General features: G+C 39.4%; 1 protein-coding gene across 5 annotated transcripts in view; it reads right to left on the bottom strand.

The window, feature by feature from the left end:
- Acaca (acetyl-CoA carboxylase alpha) overlaps nucleotides 1–9,152 on the bottom strand; it is a 284,858-nt gene that overhangs the window by 40,826 nt on the left and 234,880 nt on the right. For all 5 annotated transcript variants that reach the window (XM_029562520.1, XM_008831314.2, XM_017797626.2 and 2 more), the window contains 3 exons: nucleotides 8,572–8,715; nucleotides 7,712–7,832; nucleotides 2,425–2,521 (listed from right to left, as the gene is read on the bottom strand). In XM_029562520.1, the coding sequence (XP_029418380.1) occupies nucleotides 2,425–2,521; nucleotides 7,712–7,832; nucleotides 8,572–8,715 (362 nt within the window). The remainder of the gene's footprint in view (nucleotides 1–2,424; nucleotides 2,522–7,711; nucleotides 7,833–8,571; nucleotides 8,716–9,152) is intronic.

Consider the following 9,152-nt stretch of genomic DNA (forward strand, 5'->3'; position numbering starts at 1 on the left):
AAGAGTAGGCAAGTGGTTAAAAAGCCCTTGGCACATGTTCACTGTAAAGGAACAATGAGACAAGAATAGCTTTTAGTAGTCTTGGTGAAACCTATTATCAGAAATATCTTTAATTTCAAAGCTATGTTAATTTAAAAAACTTTTCAGGAGCTTGAAGCTTCTGCATCTATACTTTAGAATATTTTCCTAAATTGGTCCTCATAAAGATTTCCTAGAACAAATCAGAGATGAAGAGAAGGAAGAGGAACCAAGAGGGAGATGCAAAATATAGGGTGAGTTGGTATTTGGGAAGATGTGATTCAGCCTTCATTCTCTCAGTGGCATTCCTCTGGGCTGGGGCTGGGCTGTGTTATAGTCTCTTATTCTCTACGACATCCCTGTAACAAACTTTTCCATGAAGGATGGTCTTTGGCTGCTACATTGGCTACTGGAAATGGATTCTTTTCACCACAAGAGACCTAACTGGGGCTGAGTGGAGACCACCCAGTACCCCCTTGTCACTTGCCTGCATTGAATCAGAATCAACAGCCCTCTAGACAACCAGACAATGAGCAGAAGGTACACAGGAGGGTTTAGAAATATTTCTGTTCACAATGATTAACAATCCAACTGGAAACTTGTAATTGCAAAAGCCACCCTAAATCGGTAACTTATAACTTATATATTAGGGCCCATGTGACCTAATAAAGAACATCTTTATCCGAGTATTACAGTTATTTATTGAACTTGAAAACAGCTCAGAACAACTTCTGTTTTCTATTATACTTCATATAAATTTTATCAGGCTAGCACATGAAGATGCTACATCTTGTTTTATAGTGTGTCCCTGGACAAGGTGCCATGGAATAATAAAAGACAATTTACAGCCAATAGCACACATATTCCAAACATACATACCAAAGATGAGTTTTGGCAGCACTTACAGTAACAATCCCAGAAGAATACATTTATATTTATTTCTGAAATGCCACTGCTTTTGAAAGAAGCTAGCTCCATTTGTGTTTTATATACTAGTGAGCATGTGTATGTGCTTGGAGTAAGAAGCCCAGAACTCATCAGATAGAAAGAAAGGAAGAAGTCAGTGAGTGTTAGGATAAACAATGGCAGAGCAAAGCAAAGCCTGGCTGGACTAATACTGGTTGTGGACTAATCCCTATTCTTCTAATCTTAAGTATAAAGCAGTGTTCTCTCATATCCCATAGGAACAGCTTAAAGATCTTAACAAAAGTTTGGCTTTGGAAGGCATAAAGTCTGTTATATTTTGTGTTCAGGAAAAGTGAAGCAAAACAGACATTAAACAAACTCAAACAGGCCGGTTCCAGCATAACATGAGGCCCGTGTAACTAGCCGATAGGTTCTGGGAGGGAGGGCTCTAGTTCTAATGTATGCCCCACTTCTACCTCCTTAGCAGCAATTTTACCAACACAAAATAATTCTCATAGGGATCCAGAAGCTTGGGGTAAGGCAAAAGACCTGACACTTGAAAGAAAATGAATAGCTAGTTTCTGAGTTTCTGTCTCAGATGACTCTAGGCCTGATTCCTATTCAGTGTCACAGAAGACACCATCTATGGGATTTGCCATCTGATGGCTCCTTGTCACTGGCTACATGAGGTGTGCTGACCTGCTACACTGAGAGAACCACAAAGCCTAGAATTATTTTCAAGGCTAGAATCTAAATCTCAAGCCAATGTGGTATGTTGGAGAATCTTCAGCAGGTGCCTCTTCTCATCAAGATAAGAAAAACTGATTGCCCCCTGGAGGAAGGTGAGCCCCTGATGTGGATCTCTCAGGCAGCATTCTCTACAGCACAGACCTAGATTAAGATCAGGCTTGGCAGGGGCTCGTTATAGTGAGCATGGCAGATTATTTTGCACAGAGCTTGCTGTAGAGTGAAGCACTTCTTAGAGTGAGCATTAAAATCTAATAGGAACTTCAATTTCCCACTTGAAGAATATGGGAATCTCAGAAGCCTACTTCAGCTTTTTCAGGTAGAAAACAATTTTTTTTTGGTAATTCAAATCTGGCTCTAACCCATTACAATAAAATATTCTAAGACACTTCAGTAATCATAATGCCAGGAAGAAATTCCTCTCAGGGTACATGGAGAACCATATGGTATCTGTTCCTGAAGAAAAGTAGTCTTGGGGCAAGGGGAAGTAACTGGTGATGGCTATTGTAGCTGGGCTTTGTAGTTCCCAAAGCATTAAAAACGAAAGATGGTCAAATTCAGGTTCTGGATTGGAATGATACTCTAAATGACTACTGAGAACCAGTAGGCTACCTTGGTTATGGCAAACATCTAACACTAAGTTTAGACAAAGAGCTTTATTGCTAATGATCTACATAATAATCTATATAGCTATGACTCTTTATTACATTTACTTGGGAATAAAAAGAGCTTCTAAAACAAAAGTGCTCTTACCTGGCTCTACCAACCACCACTGTCTGTGCCCAGGGCTGCATAATCTCCGAGAAAGATCCATAGTCAAAAAATCCACTCAACCATTGGCCTTTTTGGGCTATCAAAGGAAAAAAGAAAAGGAAAAACAAAAACAAAGACAAAAGAATAAAGGTAGACAATTTATTGACAGTGAATTGGACTGATGGATTTAAGGTGGGACTTGGAGGTTTAATTGAGGAGCTTGTTTTTTAATCATACTATAATAGATGTAAGCACAAAGCAACTGAATGTTCATCTGCTTTCAAACATCACCCCCCATTACATTTGCTAGGCTACATAAAGAGAATCATTTATCAGCAAAAGCATCATTTATTGTTAAACGATGGGGTTCAGCTAGCAGAGTTTGCATGCGTTTAAATAAATAACTTGGCTTTTTTTCAAGACACTACAAACATTTGTTGAAAGGCAGCCAAGTTATTAAAGATTTTTTTTTAAGGTCTATTTCTATTTTAAAACTTGCCTTACAATTTTGTTTGATTCTACTGATTTTTTTTAATGGAAAGATGAATGCAGCTGAACAGTAAATATTAATGATCAGATGAAGACCCAAATTTAGAAGGAAAATAAGGGATTTAGTTTCTCTGCCAGAAAAGAAAGAACATAGATCCACTTTATTTATGGCTGACAAAGTGTTATCTCTCTACAAGAAAGGACCAAGACTATAACACATCCTTGATCGAATAAAAATGGTTAAGATACACACTTAAAGAAAAGATACACTTAATACCATTAACTTCCCTTTCTCATAGAGTTTCCTATGATGGCAAGGCATGTAACTTTCATTATCTTAGTTTAAGACAAAAACCTTGTTTTGCTGGTATGAATGTTTGATCACTACCCATAAAAGCTTCTGTAAATAGCCGTTTCCTTGTTTGCCCTCTCAGCTCACAGTTTCTCAGTGATTCTTCTAATTTGAACATGCTCCTCCACCCCCTAAACCCCAAGTCTAAAACCAATTAAAAGTAGAGGTCCAAGCAAGCTAACCTCTGCTGACTTAAACAGGATGGAGAGAGTGTTTTATCAAGACTAAACTTGTAATTACTGTGTTCTACATTCCTTGCCTCTATGGCCCCAGTGTAAAATGTGATCATCCATTTCAAAATTATCTCTCTATCGTGAGCCTGAAGCTGATCGTTTAGATTCTGGTCTCGTGTTGGGCGTCAGTTTGAAGAATATCATGGCACTATCTCCTCTAATAAATGACTTTAACTTTTCACCTAGAAGATATCTGCTTTAACTTATCATAGGGAATCATCTGCTTTCTTTAACGCTTCCACTAAATTAAAATCTGAAGTCACTCGATTTGGGAGCGAATGTTAGCACACATAGACAGCAGGATGAATTACTAGGAAGTCGATGAAAAAAATATTATCCCAAACACCAGAAAACAGTTCATCACAAATTTCACTTTATTCTTTGGTTCTTACTAATAATGACCAGGATAATCCCCACTTATATACATACTTCTGTTTTGCCTTTTAAGTCAAAATCTTGATATAGTGCCCAGCTAACCTTGAACTTGTGATCCTCCTGCCTCGGCCTCAGTGGTACAGGCATGCCTGGCAAATGATTCAAATTTTGATGAAAGTTCTAAGCAAAATTTCTAGTTTCACAGGGATATTGATAACATTTTTTTCTTTTTTTCTTTTTTTTTGGTATTTTTGAGACAGGATCTCCCTGTAGTCCCAGCTGTCCTGGAACTCACTATGTAGACCAGGCTGGCCTTGAACTCACAGAGGTTCACCTGCCTCTGCCTCCCAAGTGCTGGGATTAAAGGTGTGCACCACCACCCCTGGCTGGATATTGATAACTTTAACTTTATATGCCTAGATCATTTTATGATTTTTACTTTGATTATAATGATTTGGGCTAATTTTTCTTTTTAAATTAAAAAAAAATTTGGTAACTAGTGCCAAATTTTTAAAAATTTGATTTTGTTTTTAAAAAATTTTATTTTATGCCTATGAGTGTTCTACCTGCATGTAAGTGCACCCATGTGTGCAGTGCCTGCAGAGGCCAGAACAGGGTTGTCAGATCCCCTAGAACTGGAGTTACAGATAGTTGTTAGCTGCCATGTGGGTGCTGGGCCCTCTGCAAGAGCAGCCAGTGCTCTTAACTGTTGAGCCACTTCTCCAATCACCCCCCCACCCCCTTTTGGATACAGAGTCTTCCCTGTAGCCCCAGTTGGCCTGGCAGTCACAATGTAGACCAGGCTGGCCTTGACATCTGCCTGCTTCTGCCACCCCAGTGCTAGGATTAAAGAAAGGCATGTGCCACTAAGCCTGGTGATTACAGTGATTTAGAGCTATAGAATTAATTTCAAAATGGGAATGTTTGTTTCAAAGCCCTGGGGGGCTAGAAGTATAGTTTGGTGGTAGGATACTTCCCCAGTATGCACGATGCCCTAGGTTCAATCTCTAGTACCACAAAAACAACAGCAACAATTCCCTACTCCCGCCTGCCTTATATATGCTGACTAGGGAAGAGGGAGTCACTGGCTATTCTAGTTGGACTTCACAGTCCCCAAAGACAGATCACTCTTAATTCAAATGTAGAACTCAGAAGATGCTAAGATGCTTTCCAATAATTTGTAGAACACTCACAGAGCTTTGTTCTGAATTTTAGAGGAGACCTGCTTCATTTACAGAAAATTCCTGGATTTTAAGGCTGATTACTATGTTAGGTTTATAGTTTCCAACATAATCATCAAAAAAAAAAATAAGAGACAAAGAGAAGATAACTATGGTAATTTTTCGGCATTGTAAGAAAAATGGATTTTATTAAGCAAAGGCATAGAAGACAACAAGTATAATTATAAATTAAAACCAACAGAGTTCTCCTGATTTTTCTAGAACATCTACAGTTAAGTATCAAGATGAAGCATCAGCTCCAATAGCTAAGTGATCTTATACAAATCAAATTCTCTGAGCTTATAAAACGGTGCTCTTTTTTTTTTTTTTTAATCTCTGAAGGTAGTAAGGTCAAATAAGATATGTATTTGGAAGTGCTTTACATCACACTCAGGTTGAGAGGGTACCCACAATGACTCAAATTTAACAAAATACCTTCTGTAATCCATTCTTCTATGTATAGCTTTTACATAAGAGAGAGCAAACACTTCCTCACACAACTAGAAAAGGTAGATTAAAAAATGTAGTAGGTGGGGCTGGAAAGATGCTCAGTGGTAGAGGACCCAGGTTCAGTTCCCAGTGCCAACATGATTGATGGCTAACAATCATTCATAACTCCTGTTCTAAGGGACCCAACACCTTCTTCTGGCCTCTGCAGGGCTTACATACATGAAAACACAACACTCATACAAACACTAAAAAAATTTTTTAAAGTTTCAAGTATCAAGTATGGTTGTTCATGCCTGTCATCTCAGCACTTGGCAGGCTGAGGCAAAAGTTCTGGAAGTTCAAAACCAATCTGGGCTACACAGCAAGTTCCAGGTGAACCTGGGTTACAAAATGAGACTTTATCCCAACAAAATTAAACTACACTAAATAGCAGGCAACTTGGGGCTTTACAAAAGGAGTTTTCTACAATAGCCAAATGTACTGACAAATGTAAACTTAGTTTACACAAAAACACCCATTTTTTTTCTGCTATTTGTGTATGTGTGTGTGAATTGTGTATGTGCGTGCATGTACATGCATATCTAATGGAGAGCAGAGGACAACCTCAGGTACCGTTCTTCAGGTACTATCTACTGTGTGTGTGTGTATCTTTGGGTATGTGTATGTACGCATCTGGAGGGCAGAGGACAATCTTAGGTACCATTCTTCAGGTGCTGTCTACTGTGTGTATATGTGTATGAGAGAGAGAGTTGGTGTGTGTATGTATGAGAGAGAGAGAGAGAGAGAGAGAGAGAGAGAGAGAGAGAGAGAGAGAGAACCAGTAGGGGGATAAAGAGAGAGAGAAGGTCTGTCACTGGCCTAGAATTTACCAAGTAGGCTAGGCTGGATGGCCAGCAAGCCCCAGTTATCCACCTGTCTTCGTCTCCCCAGGGCTGGGATTATAAGCACATGCTACCATGGCCAGCTTCTTAAAATGAGGGTTCTAGTAACTGAACTCGGGTCCTCTTGCAAGTGATAGGACTATCTCTCTAGACCTTTTTCTGTTATTTTTAATTAATTAATTTAAAAAATTTATGTGTATGAATGTTTTGCCTACTACAAGTGCTCTTGTATGTGCAGTTACAGAAGCCAGGAGAGGTGTCGAATCCCCTGGAACTGGCATTGATGGTTAAGTGCCACATGGGCTCTGGGAATTGAACCTGGGTCCTCTAGAAGAGCAGCCAGTCTTCTTAACTGCTGAGCCATCTCTTCAGTACCCCCCCCACACCACACCACTACTTTTAAGTTAGATAAAACCAGTCCAGAGACAGAGAGTTATATTAATAAATTTGAAGGGTATGGCTTGCTCTCATTCTGTATATTTATAGAATTTCAACATTCTGGACAATCTCTTCATAAACAGATGATTTTATAAAGCATCCTTAATACTAACACAACTGAAATGTTACCAGTATAATAAGGACATGTGGGGAATGGGTACTCAGCAAGTTTGCTGAGAAGAGAATAGTTGTATTTTGCATTTAAGGTCTCAAGACATTTCCCAAGATGGCTTGATTAATCTGTTTCCCCCACCTTTTTTGGAGACATGGTTTCACTATGTATCTCAGGTTGGTCTTGAATTCACTAAGTAGCCCATGCTGGTCTCAAACTTGTGGTCACTCTCTTGCTTCAGCCTCTCAAGTCCTGTGATTATAGGTATGCACCACTATACCTGGCTCAATAATCTTTACTTACTGCCTCTAGTTGGACAAAGATTCTGGTCGTTGGCTAGAGATGTAGCTCAGTGATAAAGTGCTTACCCAGCATGCATGAGGCTCTGGGTTCGATCTCTAGCACCTCAAAAAAATTCTAGTCCTATAAAGACCATGATTTTATGGCATATATTTAATGGCTTTAAAGCCTTTCAACCTACTAAGTTCCTTAATAACAGAAGAAATAAATTAGTGACTATACTGGATTCAAAGATCAATTTATGAAGCTCATTCATTTTCATTCATTCGTGAAGGATTTCTGACCCTTTTAAATATAGAGTTGTTTTTTACATTTCCCTTATTTCTAGGTATTTGGCTGATTTCTTAGTAATGTGCTTTTGTGCTAGAATTGGGTAGTATTTGAAAGACAAGAGCTTGATAGCCAGGGTGCCACCAGGTCTTTAAACATATACATACTTGGATGAGGACGGCCTGCCAGCATCCACCGAGGATCATATGGGGCCTTTGTGGGAACAAACTCGATGATTCTATCTATAGGATCCTTGGAATTCAGGAGAGGAACTGAACTATGCATGCTCTAAAGAAAGATTGGGAGAAAATGGGCACATCAATCAGTGAACATTAGTCTCATATTCCAACTCAGCAGCAACAACTCCAGACAAAAGTCAGCAGGGCCCACTTACAAAATTACATCAATGGGTTCCAATCAACAAGCAGAAACATCTCAGTTATGTGTCAAGTCCCAAGAATATGCATAGCTCTCAACTTTCATTTAGGAGCTAGCACAAAGTGGTGCATTTTGACTCTTGATTCATTGTTCCCCTGCCTTTTGGGAAGCTCCTGAGAGGAGCTAGTACAGGGAGGAGCTTCATGAAAAGGAAGAAGTCACTGTTTTGGGATCTGAACCTAGGTAGGCCATGAAAGTTATCTGTGGCTGGAAAATGTCAGAAAGCGGCCTAATGAAATCCAGAGGTATTTTGAAGATAGAAGGTAAAAGATGTCTTTAAGAAAAAGAGAAATTACAGGCCACGGTTGTTCATGCCTTTAATCCCAGCACTTGGGAGGCAGAGGCAGGCAGATCTCCATGAGGCCAGTCAAGTCTACACAGCAAGTTCCAGGCCAGCTGAAGCCACAGAGAGACCTTATCTCAAAATAAATAAATAAATAAATAAATAAATAAATACCAAGAATGAAAAAGGAAGAAATCAATGGCTTTCAGAGAACTATTTCATAAGAAATTCTTCAAATTCTTCAAACAGGACACCTTTAACATAGACGACAGACTGTGGCAGAGATGTTGGGTAGGAAGGGCTCACCTTAGGCATATATGACAGCCAGTGCAAGACAGTGAAAACCCCTTCAAAGTCATCACAGACCGTGCAATGAGTAACTCCATTGTTGTGCATGATCTGGATGCCCCCAAGCTGATTGTTGGAGGTGTATACTTCCCGGCCAAGGACCTAGACAATGAACAACAAGAGAAAAGACATTTGTCTCCACAGATATAATAATTTATTTTCTTTCATAGTTCTCACTAAAACAGATTCTTTTTCCCACCAGACAGAGTTTATTTTCTTTGGGTTGTTTTAAGGAACTGCTAGGACTTTCTTCCTTAAAAAGAAAAGTTAGGGGGCTGGAGAGACGGCTCAGCAGTTCAAAACACTGGTCGTTCTTACAGATTCGAACCCGGGTTCGAATCCCAGCACCCACATGGTAGCTAACAACTGTCTGTAACTCCAGTTCCAGGGGATCCGACAGCCTCTTCTGTCCTCCGCTGGCATTGCATGACACGGGTGCACTTACCTACATTCAAGCAATACACACGTACACATAAAATAAAAATGACAAAAAAAAATTAGGTAATAAAATCCTAAGAAGATCTTATGCTCGGTAAGAT

The sequence above is a fragment of the Nannospalax galili genome, unplaced genomic scaffold, assembly GCF_000622305.1.
Source record: "Nannospalax galili isolate Female #2095 unplaced genomic scaffold, S.galili_v1.0 scaffold1430, whole genome shotgun sequence".
NCBI classification, from domain to species: Eukaryota; Metazoa; Chordata; class Mammalia; order Rodentia; family Spalacidae; genus Nannospalax; species Nannospalax galili.